Source organism: Ictidomys tridecemlineatus, chromosome 7 (genome assembly GCF_052094955.1).
Source record: "Ictidomys tridecemlineatus isolate mIctTri1 chromosome 7, mIctTri1.hap1, whole genome shotgun sequence".
In the NCBI taxonomy this organism is placed as follows: Eukaryota; Metazoa; Chordata; class Mammalia; order Rodentia; family Sciuridae; genus Ictidomys; species Ictidomys tridecemlineatus.
In genome coordinates this window covers 120,050,379-120,072,651 of record NC_135483.1, presented here as the reverse complement: position 1 = coordinate 120,072,651, position 22,273 = coordinate 120,050,379, and the positions used below count along the sequence as shown (strand labels likewise).

Genomic DNA, 22,273 nt, shown 5'->3' with positions numbered 1-22,273 from the left:
TCTTTCATTCAATTATAAATAGTTTCTTTACTGCAGACCTATAGAAAACACTGCTATCACTTCCCCTTAATAACTGTGGCTTATACCGGTACCATAAATCTTAGATTATTACAATTTTAAAAAGAATTTTTCAAAAATTAAATACATGCATACTTACAAATGGGAGTTTAAATTTTCAGTTATCAGAGATAGATACTTGTTTGCTAAATTAATTAAGGTGCATGTCACCACTGACAGAATAAGGAAAAATATATGAGTCACACTAAATGATTCTATTACAGATTCTAAGTATCTTCTACACTACTACTACTGTAGTAGCACAAAATTTGTAATAATTCAAAGAAAGATAAAGTTTTGCATGTTCAATAAATAGTACTGTCATCGTAAAGCAGAAAATATTTTTTAACTAAAAGTTCCTATAAAATACATCTAGGTTCTAATATCTTTTCATCACTTGCACAACTTACTACAGTAGTCTCCTAAATGCTTTCACTACTTCTTCCCTTGCCCCAATGGCTTATTCCCCACAAAGCAGTTTTACCTTTTAGAAGGTAAATCAGGTCATGTCACTCCCCAAGAAGCTCCACCATATTCAGTGTAAAGGTGAAAAGCTACTCAATGACCTGTAAGAATCTATCTGGCATTTCCTCCCTCTTCTCCCATCCTTTTAATCTAGTCATACTGCTTCTCCTTGCAGTTTCCAAATATCCAAATAGGCAACTTTGGAAATTCCTTAAAGTCTCATCTATCAGAGATGTCATGTCTTTCAGGACTTCCTTATCCAGCACTCCTTTCCTGCTTTATTTTTTTCCATGCCAATTTATCTATATCTGACATGCTCAAGATCTCATTTATTGTCCAGTCCCTCTTCCCAAACATGAAGTAATTTCCAAGAAGCCCATGATTTTTGCTTATTTTGTTTACTTTCATATGATAGTTACAACACATAGAACCTGCTCAATACATATTAAATGAACAAATAAATAAAATGAAATCTTTACTGGGTTCCTACTATGTATCAGTCTATGCAAAGCACTTTAAAACATAAACTAAGGAATAAAGATGTTTAGTAACTTATTCAAGGTAACATAACCCTAGGTGACAAAACATTGATATAAACCCAGGTGATCCATATGCAAAGTAAAATTATTGATTCTATCCTATTGTATTGTTAAAAATTTTGAAGTTTTGTGGAGTCTAAAGAAATTAAGAAAACTTCATTCAAGACTTTTGGCTATGTAAAAAGTTTTTATTCAAAAAATATCAGTGCAATGATCCAAAAAGTTTTCATGTAGCAAGATATAAATAAAATTATACAGAATGGCTGTTATATGCAAAAAGCTTCACACAGATTAGATTAAAAGAAGTACATTAAAAGGAAGGTAGGATGATGGTATGAAGGTAGAAAGATAGGTATCAATAATAATGACATAAAAATTATGTTAATTTCATAATCTTCTGACATTTGTCATTAATAAAGTGAGCAAGAAACAAAGGATACAAAAACAAAAGAGCAAGAACAGGAATGAGTAAATGAGGAAACAAACTTATTATGATAAAAACAAGTAAACAGTAAGCCAGGACAGCTACCAAGTTTCTTACAAGCAGTTAAGTTTCATCAGATCTGGTCAAGTTATATCGGCTCACCCCAAATAATCACTTATCCTATATTATAATCAACATCTCTTTGGCATTTTGTCAGACTAATTTAAATCTAGAAAAACATGCACATTCAAGAAGAGTACTGTGAAATTTAAACTGAAAAACATAAATCCTGGAATAGCTAAGTCAACTTTTAAAGGGAAACATAAAATGTGCAAGAGTTGGAGGACTGTCCTCTCATAAATTATAAAATATACATAAAGGCATAGTAATTAAAAAAAGTATACCAAAAGAACAAATAGCTTACATTTATATATACAATGTATATATGTAGCAATAAAATGTATCAAAAAGTTTAATAGAGGTATTTAACTACATAACAATCACTGCTAATAGGCACTTTAAAAATCTTTACTTAATTCTACTTTGGGGAATAGGTAGCATTATTTCTATTATGTAGAATAGGAAATGAGGTACAGAGTGGTTAGGAGACTTGCCCAAGATCACTGGGTTAATAAGCAGTAAAGTCAGAGTTGATGTTCTTAATAACCACTAATTATGCAGCCTTTCATATAAATCAATGTAATAAGAAAGCTCCAAGACAGAGATCAGACTCATGTATAAAGAGAAGGTTGGGATAAAACCATATCACATAACTAAAGGGCAACAGCCAAACTGCTTAAGATACAAAGAAATACCAAAGGAAATACCTACACAAACTATGTATCTAAGAGTGTAAGGTAAAATCACCAACCTAACAAAAAAGGAAAATTTGTTACTGCTACAGGAGCAGAAAAGAAATTCTTTGAGTTTCATAAGCAAAACAACAGGGCAACAAATCTCATGAAATGTATTACATCGAAATTTAAAATTTCTATTAACCAAAGGACACAATGGATGTAGTTCATAAACTTCTGACAAGATGACAGAAGTTATTTTCAATGTCTAAAACCTGTAAGTAGTTAATAACTAGACTGAGGGGCTGGGGTTGTAGCTCAGTGTTCTCTGGCACGTTGGAGGCATCGGGTTCCATCCTCAGCACAACACAAAAATAAACAAAGATACTATGTCCATCTACAACTAAAAATAAATAAATAACTACAATGTGTAAGAAATTCCTGAAAATCCACAAGAAAAGGACAACAGTCCCAAAAGAAAAATGGATAAAATATATAAACGGGCAATTTACATGTAAGAAAACCCCAAAGGCTCCCAAAGCATCAAAGAGATGCTCAAATTCATTTGTAATCAGATAAATGCAAACTAAACAGATAAGGTAAAACTATTAGCAAGACAAAAATTACATAATGCCAAGTGTTAGCAAGTATGTGAAAACACAAATTCCTGCAGATTTGCTACCATTCTAGAAAGTAATGGCAATACATGGTCAAATTAAATCTGCCTTCTCTGTGACCTGGCACTTCCTGTCTTGAACATATAATCCCCAAAAAATATCACACAGGTTTACAAATGGATCTATACACTAAAACAGTATCTATTGTAGAAGGCAATTTGGGGCAATGTGGGAATCTATGGCTACGAAAACAAAAAAAAATAAAATGTGGTAGATGCTCACTATGAATACTATATAGCAGTTGGTACCAACAGTGCATATGTACATTTAATATGGTAGATCTTTTAAAAAGTTGAGTGAAAATTCTTAATAGAACGAGTTATAATGTAGTTTATATAAATGCACATAAAATAACATTAAATTTGCCAGAAGAGACACATTAAACATTAGACGAAGGGTTGGGGGGAAAGAATGAAAAAGGGAAAGAGAGGTAGAACAGAATAAATAAGTAAGTGAAATCAAAGAGGAGCCTTGCAATTTCCTTTAAAATTCAGGCTGTATGTGATTAGTGTCAAAGAGGAAAACAGATTGGCCATGTGTTAGCGGATTCATTATACTGTTTTTCTTTTCCTTTTTCTGCTTTTGTTTATTTGACAATTTCCATAATAAAAATTAAAACATAGGGGCTGGGGTTGTGGCTCAGTGGTAGAGCGCTCGCCTTGCATGTGTGAAGCCCTGGGTTCAATCCTCAGCAGCACATAAAGATAAATAAATAAAGGTATTGTGTCCATTTACAACTAAAAAATATTTTAAAAAATTAAAATACAGAGTAAGAGAACAGAAGGAGAGGAAGAGAGAGGCCTTAAAGACTAATGATGATGCACCATAATCTAAGGCATATGAATAATTTAACTCTCAGCAAGTGAGTTTCCTCTTTAAACAACAAAAGCATTGCTATATGACAACACTATGTACAATAGAATTTACAAAACACATTTAGCTTTAAAAACTGAACAGATTGTTTACTCATGCACTCAAAGCATTCTAATAATCACAAATTAATAAATAAGTGAAAAGAGGCAATAAATACTATTAGTTAATTTATATACAGAATAAAATAAATGTAGCCCTCAAAAGATTTGTAACCTCCATACTTCCCTAAAAAATCAATTCTCTACTTACAAATCAAATACACCAAACCCACTTCATATGGCTACTTTAACATTCTGAAACATTCTTCTAAAATCTACTGTAATTATACCTAAACGGTTGTGCCTTCAGAGATATTATACATTCTCAATATCGTTAAAAGGAGCCCCCACAATCTAAATAATTCATGACTTCAGTCATATATAAAAGGTACCAAAATCTAAGAAAGAAACTTTTTAAAATAAATATATTTTTAATTAGGTATACATGACAGCAGAATGCATATTGATTCATTGTACACAACTGCCCCCAAATCCCCTCACCTACCCTTTGCCTCCATTTTCCCCATGCCCTGCCCCCCATTGTGGATCAGCATCCACTTATCAGAGAGGACATTCTCAGCCTTTGGTTTTTGGGATTGGCTTAGTTCGCTTAGCATGATATTCTCCAACTCCATTCATTTACCTGCAAATGCCATAATTTTATTCTCCTTTAATGCTGAGTAAAATTATTCCATCATGTGTGTGTGTGTGTGTATATATATATATATATATATATCACAGTTTCTTTATCCATTCATCTATTGAAGGGCATCTAGGTTGTTTCCACAGTTTAGCTATTGTGAAAGGAGTTGCTATACAGCTCTTAAGCTGTGTTACTATGGTATGCTGATTTTAGGTCCTTGGGTATAGAACAAGGAGTAGGATTGATGGGTCATTCCAAGTATTAAAAGCAATCTCCATATTGCTTTCCAAAGTGATTATACCAATTTGCAGTCCCACCAGCAACGTGTGAGTGTGCCTTTTCCACCACATCCTTGCCAACTCTAATTGTTGTTTGTATTCTTGATAAATGCCATTCTGACTGATGTGAGATGAAATCTTAGAGTACTTTTGATTTGCATTTCTCCAATTGCTAGAGATGTTGAACATTTTTACAGATATTTGTTGATCAATTATATATCTTCTTCTGAAAAGTGTCTGTTCAGCTCCTTTTACCCCATTTATTGAGTTTTTTTGGTGTTAAATTTTTTTAATTAATTTATTCGAATTTGTTATATATGAAAGTAAAATGCATTTCAATTCATATTACATATACAGAGCACAATTTTTCATGTGTCTGATTGTACACAAAGTAGAGTTACACCATTCATTTCTTCATACAAGTACTTAGGGTAATGATGTCCATCTCATTCCACCATCTTTACTACCCCCATATCTCCTACCTTCCCTTCCCTCTCCTTTGCCCCATCTAAATCTCTTCCATTCTTCCCATGCTCCCTCTGCTCCCCATTATGGATCAGCATCCTAATATCAAAGAAAACATTCAGCATTTGGTTTTGGGGGATTGGTTTACTTCACTTAGCATAATATTCTCCAGCTCCATCCATTTACCTGCAAATGCCAGAATTTTATTCTCTTTTAATACTGAGTAATATTCCATTGTATGTATACACCACATTATTTTTATCCATTCATCTACTGAAAGGTTGGTTCCACAATTTAGCTATTGTGAATTGTGCTACTATAAACAATCGTGTGACTGTGTCCCTGTAGTATATGCTGTTTTTAAGTCCTCTGGGTATAAATTGAGGAGTGGGATAGCTGGGTCAAATGGTGGTTCTATTCCAAGTTTTCCAAGGAATCTCCATACTGCTTTCCATATAAACTGCACCAATTTGCAGTCCTACAACCAATGTATGAGTTTGCCTTTTTCCCCACATCCTTGCCAACACTTGTTGTTTGTATTCTTGATAACTGCCATTCTTACTGGTGTGAGATGAAATCTTAAGGGTAGTTTTGATTTGCATTTCTCTAATTGCTAGAGAGGTTGAACATTTTTTCATATATTTGCTGACTGATTGTATATCATATTCTGCAAAATATCTGTTCAGTTCCTTGGCCTATTTATTGATTGGATCTTTTTTTTTTTTTTAGTGTTAAGATTTTTGAGTTCTTTATATATCCTAGAGATTAGTGCTCTTTCTGATGTGCATGTGATAAAAATTTGCTCCCATTCTGTAGGCTCTCTAGTCACCTCACTGATTGTTTCTTTTGCTGAGCAGATTTTTAATTTGAATCCATCCCATTTGTTTTTTATTTTATTTCTTGAACTAAGGGAGTCTTAATAAGGAAGTTGGGGACCTAACCTGACATGATGGAGGTTTGGACCTACTTTTTCTTCTATTAGGCATAGAGTCTCAGGTTTAATTCCTAGGTTCTTGATCCACTTTGAATTGAGTTTTGTGCATGTGAAAGATGAGAGTTTAATTTCATTTTGTTGCATATGGATTTCCAGTTTTCCCAGCACCATTTGTTGAAAAGGCTCTCTTCTTCAATATATGTTTTTGATGCCTTTATCTAATATGAGATAACTTTAACTATGTGGGTTTGTCTCTGTGTCTTCTATTCTGTACCACTGGCCTACAGGTCTATTTTGGTGCCAATACCATGCTGTTTTTGTTACTATTGCTATGTAGTATGTTTGAGGTCTGATATAGTGATGCCTCCTGCTTCCTTCTTCTGGCTAGGAACTGTTTTGGCTATTCTGGGTCTCTCAATTTTCTATATGAAAAGATTGCTTTTTCTATTTCTATAAGTATGAAAAAGACATTTTTTGGTTTTCTTTTGGAGACAAACTAGGTTCTAGGTCTACCCTGATAGAAATGAACAGGGCTAAAATTTGAATCCTAGCTTGTCTGGCTCTCCTACATCAATTTTTTAGCTTTCAGATTTATCCAATGAGTTAGGCTGCATACAAAGTCATTATTTAAGAATTTACATGCAAAATTCCTCATTAAATATAGCTGATAGCTACTCCATCTCCCAAAAGAAGCAAACTTATTACTAAAAAACTGAAAAACTTATAAAACCACAATGACAAAGCAAATGAGATGGGCCAGCACAAGAAAATACAGCAAACATCAGAGAAATTAAATCAAGAGTGTGCTGATTCGGAGGCTACAAGCAGATTCAAATCTTTGCAGAAAAGCATAAAATTAAGAACTGAGTCCACTTATTCAGAGGTTGAGGCAGGAGACTCACAAGTTTGAGGCCAGCCTGAGCAACTTATTCAGACCCCTTCTCAAAATAAATTTAAAAGATACTGGGGATGTAGCTCAGTAGTAGAGTGCTTGCCTAGCATCTGTGAGGCCCTAGGTTAAATTTCCTAGTACAGTCATCCCCAATAAACCAGAAGCAAGGGGGATTTTGAAAGACTAGTTAGAAAGAGCTAGAATGAACAAAGGCCTTCCTTTAACTTGTCCTCAAAAGAAAGTCATTCTACACAGACAGAAGAGGGCACCACTAACTTAAGGATATTGTGAACCAGCCCAAATCTACAAAAATGAAAAGAAAATTTAACTAAATCTAATTATTTAAAGAAGACAACAATTAGCTCCATCTCTATTGATAAATTCTCAGTCTGAGGGAGGGGGGTGAAGAGAAAAAAAGAAAACTTTAAGAAAAATGCTCCAAATTTAAATACAATCACATACCACATAAAGATATTTTGGTCTCAACAATGGACTGCATATATGACATATAAGATTTTATCACCTAATAACATTATAGTTTTCATCTCGGTTTGTGAGAGTACACTCTACAATGTTCACATACAAAGTCTCTAAACAATGCACTTCTCAGAACATCTTCCTAGGATTAAACAGTGCATGTGAAGAAGCATGTGGGGATATGAAAAAATCATCTTGAATCAGAAATTTAAAAATAAGATCAGAGAAGGAAGCAAAGAACAAATGTGAAGAGATGACTTTGAACTCAACAAAGAAAAGATTATCTCACATTAAGGCTAAAATTATTAGAAGCCAAATGAAATGTATCCTTAAAAACAAAACAAACAAACATAAAACCCACATGTATTCTGCATAAGACTAGTCAAATATCAAGTGACTGAAAATAAGGTAAAGACAGAAGTAAAACAGGGTAAGAAAGATGGTAGGGAGAATGTTAATCAAGCAAGGAAGGAATGACATTCACATAATTGGCATCCTTGAAGAACAAAGAAATACAAGAGAACTAGGATTTAGAATTACATTCAAAGAAAAGACAACTATGAAATTATCAAGCAAAAAGGACACAAAGAAGCAATATGGACAAATAATATGTCCCAGACCTTGTTTTCCCACACACATGCTGACTTCGTGACATATAGTTCAAACCACCTTAACCCAAAAACCAGCTTAGAATTTGTAGTCCCCTAGGCAAGCTCAAAGTCAAGAATGGCTATATTGAAATGGTTTCTTCAAGAAAGCCACTTCAGTCATGATAGTCCTTCCCTCAATTTAGCACAGATGAGTGTGAATTAGGAGAAAAAGGCCACCTAATAGCTTCTCTCTTGAGAAAGGTAAACAGAACACATGTCCCAACATTCTCACTTACTGCCTGAGGGACTGATACTTTAGATGTCTAGGAGCCACAGAAAACAAGAGAGCTCAGTAGCTTCTTGCAGCATCAGAGAACCTGTGCCACTAAAGAAGCCAGCACAACTTAGTGCAATCAAGAGCAAGAACTCAGTTCAAAACTCAGTTCAGCAGCTTATTATGACAGAGAATCAGCAGTAGTGCAGTGAGACACCAGAGTGCAAAAGATTATAAGCAACTTGAAAAGACAACAGCAAACCTCTCTAATTGAGAAATTATACACACAAGCCAAAGAAGATGCATCTCCAGATAAGATACGAGAGGCTCTCAGAATCTCTAGCTGGGCTGATCTGTCAAGGTTTTGGCCTCATACAATATCAGTTTTTAAAGACTAGGAGAGGTAGCTGTTTTTTCAATGTATAAATCACAGCAAAAAAGAAATTTTTTTTAAAAAAAAAAGCCTAAATAGTAACTTATGAATTACAAGAATTCAAAGTAATTGTTTTGAACAATTTATTACAAGAGAACACCAACACAAGTAAATGAAATCAGAAAAGTGACTCATGTACAAAATGACAGTATCAACAAAGAGATAAAAATTGTTTTTTAAAAAAGAATCCAATTGAACTTCTGCAGCCAAAGGAAAAAAAATAATTGAATTGGAAACTTCACTAGAAGTGTTCAACAGAAGACTTGATCAAACCTAACCAAAAAAAAAAAAGAATCAGTGGTCACATGGAATTGTTAAGTAAGAGGAAGAAAAACAAAAAAATGAATAAAGAAAAGTGAGCCTAAGAGAATTGAGGAAACCTATTAAGTAGACCAATACACAAGTAATGGGAGTTTATGGAGGAGGAGGAAGAGGGAAAGGAGCCAAGAGCTTCCCAAATCTGATAAAGGAAATGAAATCCAAATTAAAGAAGTTCAAAGTACCACAATTAGGACAGCCCAAAGACATCCATACTGAGATACATTGTAATCAAACTATCTGGGTTTGATTCTCAGCACCACATATAAATAAATGAATAAAATAAGATCCAACAACAACTAAAAAAAATTTTTTTTTGAAGAGAAAATCCTGAGAGGGGGGAAAAAATTACTTATGGGATCTCCAATAAGATTAACAGGGAAAGTCTGGCACCTATAATCTTAGTGACTTGGGAGGATGAGACAGGAGGATGGAAAGCTCAAAGCCAGCCTCACCAATTTAGTGAGGCCCTAAGCAACTTGGCAAAACCCTCTCAAAATGAAAAACAAAAACAAAAACAAAAGGCTGAAAATGTGGCTCCGTGGTAAAGCACTTCTGTGTTAAATCTTCAGTACCTCCACCAAAAAAAAAAAACCTGAATATTTCAGCGAAAATATCATACACCAAAAGACAGATAATATATATAAAGCACTGACAGAAAAAAATGCCAAACTAGAATAAAATATCCAGCAAAATATCCTTCCAAAATGAATAAATAAAGATCTTCTTTGATAAAGAGTTCATCACTATTACAGCTATTTACCAAACTGCTAAAGGAGTACTTTAAATTGAAAAAAAAAAAAAAGCATACAAAAATGTGAAACTCTGATACACAGAATCCTATAATATTGTAATGGTGGCATGTACATCACTTTTAATTTTGTTATGCAATTTAAAAGACAAAAGCATAAAATGTAACTATAATTATAAAACTATGTTAATGCATACAGATTTTTTTTAAAAAAAGCAATCTGTGCATCCGAAACACAAAATAATAGAGGGGGGAAGTGTTACATAGTTTTTTTATATGACTCAAAGCAAATTATCCATTTTCAGACTATTATAACTCTAAGAGAAGTAATCCCCATAGTATTCAAAAACAAAAATATCTCAAAGATACAGAAAAGAAAATTCAAAAAGAATGAAAATGTCACTACAAAAAAAAATCAACAAAAACACAAAAAGGAGGCAGAGGAACAAAACAACAAAACATATAGAAAAATGACAATACTAAATCCTTCCCTATCAGTAGTTACTTCCAATGTACATGTAGTAAACTTCCTAATCAAAAGAGAGGATGAATGGATTAAAAAAAATTCCAATTATATGCTGTCTATAAGAAATTCATTTTAGACATAAGGACACACAAAAGAGGCAGTAAAAAGGATGTAAAGAGTAATTCCATGCAAATGATAACCAAAAGAAAACAGGGAAGGTGAAACTTTTATCAGACAAAATAGACTTTCATCAAAAGAGTAAAGAAAGACATTACAAATTAATTCACCATCAGAATGACAATTATAAATATGTTAGCACAATAGTACACAATTTTATGAAGCAAATATGGAGAAAACTGAAGAGGAAGCATACTTAAACAACAGAAGTAAAAGATCTCAACACCCCAAGTTACATAATGACCAACCAGATAGAACATCACTAAGGGTACTTGAAGAACACTACAGACTAATTGGACCTGAGACACATACAGAACTCTTCAGCCAACAATAGAATAATATTTTCTTCCCAACTATATATGGAACATTCTCCAGATCACATATTACATCACAAGAAAAGTCAAAAAACAAATTTAAGATGACCAAAGTCATAGTACATATCTTCAATGAATAATGGAATAAAACTAGAAATCAATAAGAAAACTGGAAAATTCACAATATGTGAAAAGTAAACAACATACTCTTGAACAACCAATGGGTTAAAGAAGAAATAGCAAGAAAAACTGTAAAATATCCTGAGACAAATGAAAATGAAAACAAAACACATAAAAATTTATGAATGTAAGAAATATAGTATGAAAAGGAAACTTTATAGTGCTACATAGCTACATAAAAAGGGAATCTCAAATCATCAACCTAACTAAAACATGTCAAGGAGCTAGAAAAACTTTGAAGCTAACCCAAAGATAGAACACCAAAAGTTGTGTTATGTTTGAAGATCAATGAAACTGACATAACTCTAGCAAGATTGATTTTTTTTTTAAAAAGAGACATTATCACTGCTGGTGTTAAACCACCACGCAAAGAAAAGACCACCGATTCCAATTTTAAATCAAATTAAAGTAAGCTTGTAATTCCAACTAGCCAGGACTGTCTCTCCCAAAAGCCGTGGGTTAGAGGACAGTGTTCCAGTTCTCTAGGAGTGCAGATTTATAGCATAAAAAGTTGCAAAAGGGGGGCATCTTGAGAACTTACAGATAACAGAATTTTGACAAGCATAATACAAAGGCAGGTAGGTAGTAGGTTAATGGTCTAAATGGTTCAGCATTTAGGGAGTAAATTTGGATTCCAACATCAGAATTTATGAGGCGCCATCAGGGTTTCAGAGAAATGTTGTTATCTGGCCAGGGAAAACCAGGCATGGGTGAGTTCAAGACACAGGCAGGCATTCCAAGCAAGTTTAGAAATTGCAGTAATTTATATTTTAATTTTTCACGACTTTGTGACGAAATGGCTCCCAATTTTAAGATGGAATTGGGCTGGGTTCATCAATGTCATGATATAAAAAGGATAAAAGACTACCAACAAATTAAGATACATTAGAAGAAATGAGCAAGTTTCAAGAAACAATCTGCCAAAACTGAATCATGAAGAAATAAAAAATACAAACAAAATTTTAACTAGTCAGAAAGTCACACCAATAATCAAAAATTCCCAATAAAGTAAGTTCAGGACCAGATGACTTCAATAGAAACTTGTACCCAACAACATTGAAAAAAATAAATACTCATCCTTCTGAATTCTTGCAAAAATTGAAAGAATACTTCCAACCTTATTATTTGAGGCCAATCTTACACCAAAACCAGAAAGAGATACAAGAAAACTATAGACCAATGTCCCTGGTAAATAGTGACACAAAGTCTCAAGAAAATACCCAAAACTAAATTCAACAACACACTAAAAAGATGCAAGGTTGGTTCAACATATAAAAATCAATCACTGTAATATGCCAGAATGAAAAACAAAAATCATAATTATTTCAATTGATGGAGATAAAGCAACTGACAAAAGTTTACATTCCAGCATTGTTCATTAATAGCACAGAAAGTGGAAGCACCCCAAAAATCGATGGACCCTAGAATATTTTTTTTTTTTTTTAGTTTTTAGTTTTTTATACTTGTAGACAGACAGCATGTCTGTATTTTCTTTATGTGGTGCTGAGGATAGAACCCAGTGCCTCACACAAGCTAGTCAAAAGCTCTCCAGAATTGATTTTTTAAATGTGGTATTTACATACAATGGAATATTATTCAGCCCTAAAATGCAGGATTTCTGTCATATACTATAATGTGAGTGAATCTTCAGGGCATTATGTAACTGAAATAAGTCATCCACAAAACATATGTATTGCATGATTCCATTTATGAGGCAATCAAAGGGAACATAAAGGAACATAAAGCAGAATGGTGGTTGCTAGGAGCTGGGGGTGGTATATAACATGTGATTAATATTCAATGGGTACAAAGTTTCAGGTTGTTGTTCTTTGGGGATTGGTTTTTTGTTTTGTTTTGTGGTTTTTGTTTTTGTTTTTGGTAACAGGGATTAAACTCAGAGGCACTCAATCACTGAGCCACATCCTCAGTCCTATTTTGTATTTTATTTAGAGACAGGGTCTCACTGAATTGCTTTTAACACCTCGCCATTGCTGAGGTTGGCTTTGAACTTGGTGATCCTCCTGTCTCAGCTTCCCAAACTGCTGGGATTACAGGTGTGTGCCACCACACCCCACTGAGTTTCAGTTTTAAAAGATGAAAAAGTCCTAGGCATGTTTGTCTAACAATGTAATACAGTTAATATTTCTGAACTATATACTTTAAAAGGTGAGGTTTTCAAGATGGCAGAATAAGTAGGTTGTACAATGTTCCTGGATGCTTCGTGAAGTGAAACCAAGAAAACTGACAAGCAAGGTGAGTGAACAACAAAAAAAAAAAAAAAAAAAAAAGCAGGGGGACTTTACTGGAATTTAAAACTGGTCATTCAAAGCAGATCAGTCCTCAGGAGTTTGGATATAATAAAATAAGGAAGAAATCCCCAAAGGCACAGCCACTGCCACAGCCGGGCTGGAAGCTCCAGCCAGACAGATCCCTACATGAGCATAGTGGAGGGATAAGGAAATTAAAGGAACCCATGTTTTGGGGATGTCCAAGGTGTGTCTGGGTATGGAGCATTTAGAGATCAAGCACAATGGCAGTAAACCTGAAAGATAAGCTGCACAATATCCATGTGTGGGAAAAGAAGCCACCATCTCTATAGGTAGAGGACTAAGCAGCTGCTGGGGGGTGGGGGGGGGGGGATGCCTGGCAACTGATGGGGCAGATTCCTGGCAAACTCAAGTCTGGCCTGAAATACAGGCCCAGTAAACACATGCTGTGTGATGTAGAATGTGCTAAAGTGACCAACAGAAAATCAAATATGGAGAGAGGTTTACACAGGGACAACTGGTCAAAGAAACCCACCCAGATCTAACCCTTCCTCCTTCCCTCCCCCTCCAATCCAACTGCTTGCAGGACTGGCTGGGAGAGATGCATCTAGCCAGGAACTTGGAAGGCTAGAGCAGAATAAATTGTTTGGAGAATGAACATGAGACTAGCAAATGTGGAGTCTGCAGGTAACATAGGGGACTAGGAATTGGGTCCCTGGCCACAAGAGTAGAAATTAGGGGAGATCTCTGGAGTGAAGTCTTCCAGCAAGTACTGGGTGCTGGAGGTACACTGACTTAAAATCTCCAGGCAAATAAATTAGCATTCAGTAAAGAGCCTCCAGCCCTCTTAAACCTAAACCCTGCCTCCAGGAACTCTGCTACTGGATTACCTCTCTCACTCCAGCAATCTAGATGGTGGAACATCACACTCCAGAAGACCCCACCTAAAACTGCTGAGAAGAGAAGCTGAGAATATTTTGAACTTCAATGTAAAGAATTCTTTAACTTTTCATGAAGATTTTTAAAAATTCTTCTTAACTGTTTAATCGTGGCCTTAATGGTACATGGACATTTATATAGTCTCCTATTTTTTTTCTTCTCATCTCTAGTATTTTTCCTTTTTTTGGGGGGGGGGGTTGCTGGAGATTGAACCCAGAGCCTTGTGCATGTGAGGCAAGCACTCTACCAACTGAGCTATATCCCCAGCCCATCTCTAGTATTTTTTGAAGCCAGTTATTTTACATGGATTAGTTTTTTGTGAATTGCCAGTTATTTTACATGGATTAGTTTTTTGTGAATTAGGATGTTTGTTTAGTTTTATTTTGTATTCTTTTAATCTTTTTAAAAATTATTGCTTTATATATTTCTCTCCTGTTTGCCTTGATTTTCTTTTCTTCTGGAAATAGCCAGTTTGTACTATTCTTTCACTCCACCTTTAATCTTCTTCTCCTGTCTTCTCTCTTCCTCTCTCATAATCATCACATCCTATCACTTCTGTTTTATCCATGTCCACCACTTGAAAACATAAACCCTTTTGCAAACTTGCTGTTTTTATCATAGGCAATAACTCATCATGTCATTTCTGTTTATTGTGATAATTAACATTGCAGAAATCATACTAGGAACTATTTGGTTTAGTGGTATAAAGTTTCCATTGGTTGTTATTATTTGTCTCTCCCTAAACAGCGAGATACTGGAAACCTTCAGAGACACTGTTAAGTCTACTGCCTCAGATCCATACTGTTAGTTGGGTAGACACACAAACATGAAAAGGCAAGGGAACAAACTGCCCCAAGCAAACCAAGGTACTCCAATAACAGAATACATCGACATCACAGTGGAAAAAATGTCAGAGAAGGAGTTTAGAATAATACGTAGTTAAACTGATCTGTGAAGTAAAGAATGATGTAAAAGAGGAATATAGGTAAAAAAGGATCACTTCAATAAAGAGATAGAAATTCTGAAAGAAAACCAAATTCTTGAAGTGAAGTTAACAATAAACCAACTTAAAAATTCAATAGAAAGCATCATCCACAGACTAGACCACTCAGAAGACAGAACCTCAGGCAATGAAGGCACAACATATAATCTTGAAATAAAATGGACCACGGAGAGAAGATGTTAAGAAACCATTAATACAACTTCCAAGAATTATGAGATAACATAAAAAGACCAAATTTAAGATTTATCAGGATAGATGAAGGCACAGAGATACAAACGAAAGGAATGCAAAATCTTTTCAATGAAATAATATCAGAAAATTTCCCAAATCTAAAGAATGAAATGGACAATCAAATACAAGAGGCTTATTACTACAGGACTCCAAATGTGCAAAATCACAACAGACCCACATCAAGGCACATTATAATGAAAATGCCTAGCATACAGAATAAGACTAGAATTTTAAAGGCTGCAAGAGAAGAATATCAAATTACATATAGAAGAAAACCAATATGAATCTCAGCTGATTTCTCAACCCAGATTCTCAAAGTGATGAGGTCGTGGAATAACATATGGATGCCAAACAAGAATCCTACACATAAGCAAAATTAAGCTTTAGATTTGAAGACGAAATAAAAACCTTCCAAGATTAACAAAAAATAAAAGAATTTGCAACTAGAAAGTCTGCACTTCAGAATATTCTCAACAAAATATTCCATGAAGATGAACTGGGGGAAAAAAAATGTGAAAACCAGTGAAGGAAGAAAGAAGAAACTACACAAAAGGAACCGTCAATCAAAGGAGAACTAATTCAAATTAAAAACTAGGATGAGCCAAAATGATGGAGAACACAAATCATATCTCAATAATAACCTTGAACATTAATGGCCAAAACTCATCAATCAAAAGACAGACTGACAGACTGGATTAAAACACAAGAGCCAACTATATGCTATCTCTAAGAGACTTACTTAATAGGCAAAGACATCTACAGACTGAAGGTGAAAGGATGGGAAAAAACATCACTCACGTGGACCATGTAAACAAGGGGTTTCTATCCTCATATCAGATAAAGTGAACTTCAAGCAAAAGTTAATCAGGACAAAAAAAGGATGTTTCATACTGCTTAAGGGAATTTTACATCAACAAGACATAACAATCATAAACATTTATGCTCCAAACAATGGAGCATCTACGATACATCAAACAAAACCTTCTCAACTTCAAGAATCAAATAGACCACAACACAACAATACTAGTGACTTTAACACACCTCTCTCTCACTACTGGACATATCTCCCAAACAAAAACTAAACTACAGAACTAAATAATACAACCAATAATTTAGATTTAACAGACATATATAGAATATTTCACCCATCAATGATTGAATGCACTTTCTTCTAAGCAGAACACAGATCATTCTCTAAAACAGCCCATATTATGTAAGCTATCACATATGTTGTCATACAATTGTAATATTACCTTAATATATTTTAGCACCTGTCAGGTTATTTTGTTAGCTCCCTTTCTATTGATATTAATTTTTGTGTTCTTGCTTTTTTCTTGATTAGACTTGTTTAATTTTTATCAAATTTTAGCTGTATTATTCTCTATTACATATATTTCTGCTCTCTTATTTTTTCCTTCCTACTACTTAATTTGAAAATAATTTGAGCTTTCCTGCCCACTCCCCCTGCACTCCCCAGCGCTGCTCTGCACAGCAAGCTCCTGGTTCCTGATAATCTAGTGCTGCTGTTGTCTCCCTCCAATCGCCATCATGATTATCTACCCAGACGTCATCAGCCGCGATGAGAAGTTCTCTGACATTTACAAGATCCAGGAGACTGTGGACGGCCTCTGCCTGGAGGTGGAGCACAAGATGGTCAGTAGGACAGAGGATAACACTGATGACTCACTCCTTGATAGAAATGCTTCGGCTGAAGGACCGGAGGTCGAAGGTACCAAAAGCACAGTAATCACTGGTGTTGGTATTGTCATGAACCATCACTTGCAGGAAACCAGCTTCACAAAAGCAGCACACAAGAAATACATGAAAGATTACATGAAATCAATCAAAGGCAAACTTGAAGAACAGAGACCAGAGAGAGTAAAACCTTTTATGGCAGGGACTGCAGAACAAATCAAGCACACCCTTGCTAATTTCAAAAATTACCAGTTCTTTATTGGTGAAAACATAAATCCAGATAGCATGGTCGCTCTCCTACACAACCATGAGAATGCTGTGACCCCATATATCATTTTTTTAAAGGATGGTTTAGAAATGGAGAAATGTTAATAAATTTGGCAGTTACTTTGGATCTATCATCTATCATCATAACTGGCTGCTGTTTGTCATCCACACAACACCAGGACTTCTGACAAATGGAACTGATCTCATCTTGAGCACATTTAGGCATTGTTTTTTAAGAAAACAAAGTTCATTTAAACTAAAAAATAATAATTTTTGATTATTATTCTAGCTTCTTTCTGATACAAGTCTTTGTTATAAATGTTCATCTCAGTACTATTTCATCAAAGAGATTCTGATATTTTAAGCTTTTATTATCACTTAGTTCAAAGTACTTTTTATATACTTGTGCTTTCTTCCTTGACCTCAGATATTTATAAGTGCACCATTTAGTTTTGAAAAGGTTGACGTGGGGGTGAGGCATTCTATATATTTTAAAGTGATTGATTTCTAATGTAATCAGTCGGGAAACAGTCTGCATGATTCGAATTTTTAAAAAAGTAATGGAAATGTTTTTTATATTGATTGTATTGATTACATAAATATCAAAACTGAAAATAAAAATAAACTTAAGAAACTAACACTTTCACATTCTCTCACACAACACACGTACACACATAAACCAATCACACAAACCAATCAAAATTTATTGAAAGACACTAAAGAATACCTAAGTAAGAAATGGTAAATGTTTTAGGGGATAATTATGCTTAACCTGACTTAAATACTGCTTAATGTAAATGTGCAATGAACTATTATATGAAACCCACTGATATGTATAAATTAAATTTTAAAAAGATAAATAAATGAAAACCCATTTCCTGTTCATGGAATAAAACACTCAATATTTTTATAATAACAATGCTCCTCAAAGGGCTCCACAGATTCAATCTGACCCCTATAAAAAGAATCCCAGAGGCCTTTTTGTGCAGTGACAGAAAAGCCAATTTTAATATTAACATGGATCTGTCCAAACTGTTAGAATGTCTCTTATCAAAAAAGAAAAAAAGTAAGCATTATTGAGAATGTGGAAAAAAGGGAGTCCTTACAGACTGTTGGTAGAAATATAAAAGTCATTATAGAAAACTCTGTGGAGTTATCTCAAAATGGTAAAAAAATTAAACAACCAGATTTAACCAGAATTCCCAATACTGAGGGGTAAATCTAAAGGAAATAAAATCAGCATGTTGAGGAGATGTCTGCATTTCCATATTTATTGCAGCACTATTTATTCAGCAAGATATAGAACCAACCTGAGTGTCTATCAATGGATGAATAATAAAGAAAATGTGACATATATACACAATATAGGATACTAATTAGTTTATTCATTGAAAAACAAAATTCTGTCATTTGTGACATGAATGAACTACGAGGACATTGTGTTAAATGAAATAAGGCAGGCAACTACAAACAAATACTGCATGATCTCATTCATGTAGAATCTTAAAAAGCTGGCCTTAAAAAGAGAGTAGAAATGTTTTTATCAGTCTGGGATGGGTGAGAGAAGTAGGGATGGGAAGATGTTGGTCAAACATATACATTGAGGATAAAATTCTACAATAGGCAAGTAGGAAGTAGATAAGTGATTTGGGGGCATGAGACCTGGGGAGGATGGAGAAGAGGAGAAATTGGGAACAATGGCTACTGGTTTTGAAGTTTCTTTTTTGGATGAAGAAAATGATCTAAAATTGTGGTGATGACTGCATAGCACTGGAATACTAAACACCATTGGACTGCACACTTTAAATGGGTTAATTATATATTTGAATTATCTCAATAAACTGCTTAAATGAATTAATTCTAAATACTAATTAATATCTTGGCCAAAATTTTAATAGTGAAAAGAATAGAAGCTGACGACCAAGTAAACTCAAGGTAACACACATAAAATTAAAGAAGCTTGCTTTTCTCTTATAGCACTCACAGGGAACAGTTTTACCCATCCTTGTTCCACCCTTAATTTTAGTTAGTGCATTAAAAAAAAAGAGGAAAGCATAATCATCCTACTAAAGTACCATAATAGTCATTAGATGTAAAAACAGAACAAACCTACATTATCTGTGATTTAGGCCACTGTCCTGAAAAAACAAATAAATAAAAAGTAAACATATTTTAATATGTCTTCTGATTCTACTATAATGTATAGTCCATACTTCTAGAATGGTGTGATTGTTAAAACGGGCCATTTATTCATGGTGAAAATATCTGCTAGATATCTTGGATTTTTTTTAATCCTTTACAATTTATATTAAACATCAACAGAAATTCATTCTAGATGGTGGTCTAATATTCATTAATTAAATTCACCAAAGAAGCTAAGAAAAACAATAGGTAAAGAAACAATAAGAATATGAAAGAATTGGGAAAAATGAAAATAAGAAAACATACCAGTAATCCAAAAAGCCTTTTAACTAGCAATTCATTCTTTCTGTATCTGTAAAATATTAATTAATCTACTATTTTCTTTCTTTAATACTGATATGAATTCTAATGTTAATCTAATATTCTGATTCAGAATCCTACCTAACGATTGCTCAGATAGTGTAAAGGTGTGAAGTTTTGGTGCCAGGGCTACCTCTGAAGTCTTGGTCTCCTATGTCCTATTTCATGACTTTGAATACATCACTTTTGTTTGTAACACGTTTGAATATGTTACTTTTATATTAATATTTCTTAGTAATGTTTCTTTGGTTCTTTCCTAATAACCCATAGTAAATGAAGATTAAGGAAAGATATGTACAAAGTCTGATATATTAAGTGCTTAATAAATAATATCCATTATTGTTCAAGATAACTGTAAGAAAATATATTAAAGTTACAAAGAATGCCCACAAAATTTTATGATAGTAAATTGTTATGTATTTATTTAAACAAACATTCCCCCTTTCTCTTTCTCCCCCCAACACACACACAAACACAAACCCTAAAGTCCACTAGACATCTGACAAAATTACCAAGAACTGATTATGTGGATATAACTATGTCAAAAATAATGTAACTTATAAGGCCTAATGAACTACACTTCAAAACAATTAGAAAGCAAAAAAGCATCAATGAAGCAGGGCTTCCAGAAACTTTAATGAGAGCAAAGTGAACCGAAGATTTTATATGCAGGTAAATTGTCCTTCCATTATCAAGAGGACTGAAAGAATTTAGAACACTAAAGTGAAAACAATGGAACTAAAAGGCAAAGGAGCAAGAGTAAAAAAATTAAGATAGAACAAATTTCTATCTTCATGAGAAGTGTTTAGAAGCAGCCGCTATTATACAGAAGATTAAAGTATATTGTTAAAAACTATCAAACAAAGCCAGGTGTGGTGGTGCACACCTGTAATTCTAACAACTCCAGAGACTGAGAGGCAAGAATACCCCAAGTTTTTGGCCACCCTGGGCAAAAAAAAAAAAAGAAGGAAGAAAAAAGGCTGGGGCTATAGCTCAGTGGTAGAGAAGTTTAGGATTCAATCTGTATAGTACCAAACAAAAAGGCTAACAAAAGACAAAACTAATAATGATAAGCACAAATATAATTACTTTAATAAAAATTCAAATCTTCCCAAATAATGACTGTTTTAAACAGCAATGTATAAAACAATCAGTGACATAATATACAATATAAAATACGAAAGAGCTGAGTGCAAATGTGCTGTCATATTGATAAATGAGAATGGACTTAACTCACTGCTTTAAAAAAAATGATGCTCAATGCTTGGAATTCAAGACTCAGTAATATGCAGCATATAAGAAATATACCCCACCCTCCAAAGGTGATCCAGAGATGAGGAAAATGAACAAAAGTTTAAAGGGTAAGTGAAAATAGTAAGAAGTACAAGAATATCCTAACAACAAACAAGTAGAATACAAAAGAGCATTAAACAACAACAAAAAAGAGCACTTTTAAATGCTAATAACCATAATTCACAAGAAAGATTTAGTATCTATACACATAAAGTAATACAGCACCATTTTATGATGCAAAAGCTACAGTATATGCAAGGACCAAAATAGACAAAAGCACACCCATAAGAGGAAAATTTAATACACCACTTTTAGCATAAAATAAATCAAGTGAACAACAAAAAAGATTTAAGCAACTTAATTGATAAGGTAAATTTTATAGCTATGTATCAAACTTTACACTCAATGCCCCTCTTTTGGAGTTTGAGTATGAGATGTCCTTGGAAAACTCACATGACAGTGCAGGAATGTTCAGAGGTGAACCAATTAGATTATGACAACTATAACCTAATCAGTGGATTAATTCACTTGATGGCTTAATAATCTGAATGAGTTACCGGGTGGTAACTGTGGGTAAGTGGGGCATGGATGGAGGAAGTCAGTCAATGAGGGCATGGCCTGGGAGATTATGTTTTATCCGTGACTCTTCACAAGCTCTCTCAGCTTCAAGGTGACCTTAAGCTGAGCAGCTTTCCTCTTCCTTGCCCTCTGCCTCTCCTTAGGCCCAGAGCAATGGAATCTGATGACCATGAATTGAACCCCTGAAACCATGAGTCAAAATAAACCTCCTCCTCTATGTTATTTCGGTCAGGAACTTTAGTCACAGCAACAAAAAAATAACAACCCATCCTTCTCAAGTACCCATGAGACAGTCATAAAAACTGTTCACATATTATTTAGGAATTACAATGATATAAAGAATGGAGTAGAAAGATAAGAATGAAAATTCTCTAAGGGTACAGCACTCCTATTGTGAGTGTTCTGGAAAATGGAAAAGAGATATCATACATTCGGATA

General features: G+C 34.1%; 2 protein-coding genes across 4 annotated transcripts in view; one reads left to right on the top strand and one right to left on the bottom strand.

Annotated features, from left to right (window-relative positions):
- Epc2 (enhancer of polycomb 2) overlaps positions 1 to 22,273 on the bottom strand; it is a 137,337-nt gene that overhangs the window by 88,389 nt on the left and 26,675 nt on the right. The gene's annotated exons all lie outside the window — the stretch shown is intronic.
- Positions 17,048 to 17,653, top strand: LOC101974030 (translationally-controlled tumor protein). The gene has a single exon (XM_040294289.2). It carries the CDS (start codon positions 17,048 to 17,050, stop codon positions 17,564 to 17,566), a length of 519 nt encoding a protein of 172 aa, XP_040150223.1. The 3' UTR covers positions 17,567 to 17,653.

Bases quoted from the DNA above. Each gene is read 5' to 3' on its own strand.
- LOC101974030 (XM_040294289.2), top strand. From the start codon at position 17,048: ATGATTATCTACCCAGACGTCATCAGCCGCGATGAGAAGTTCTCTGAC.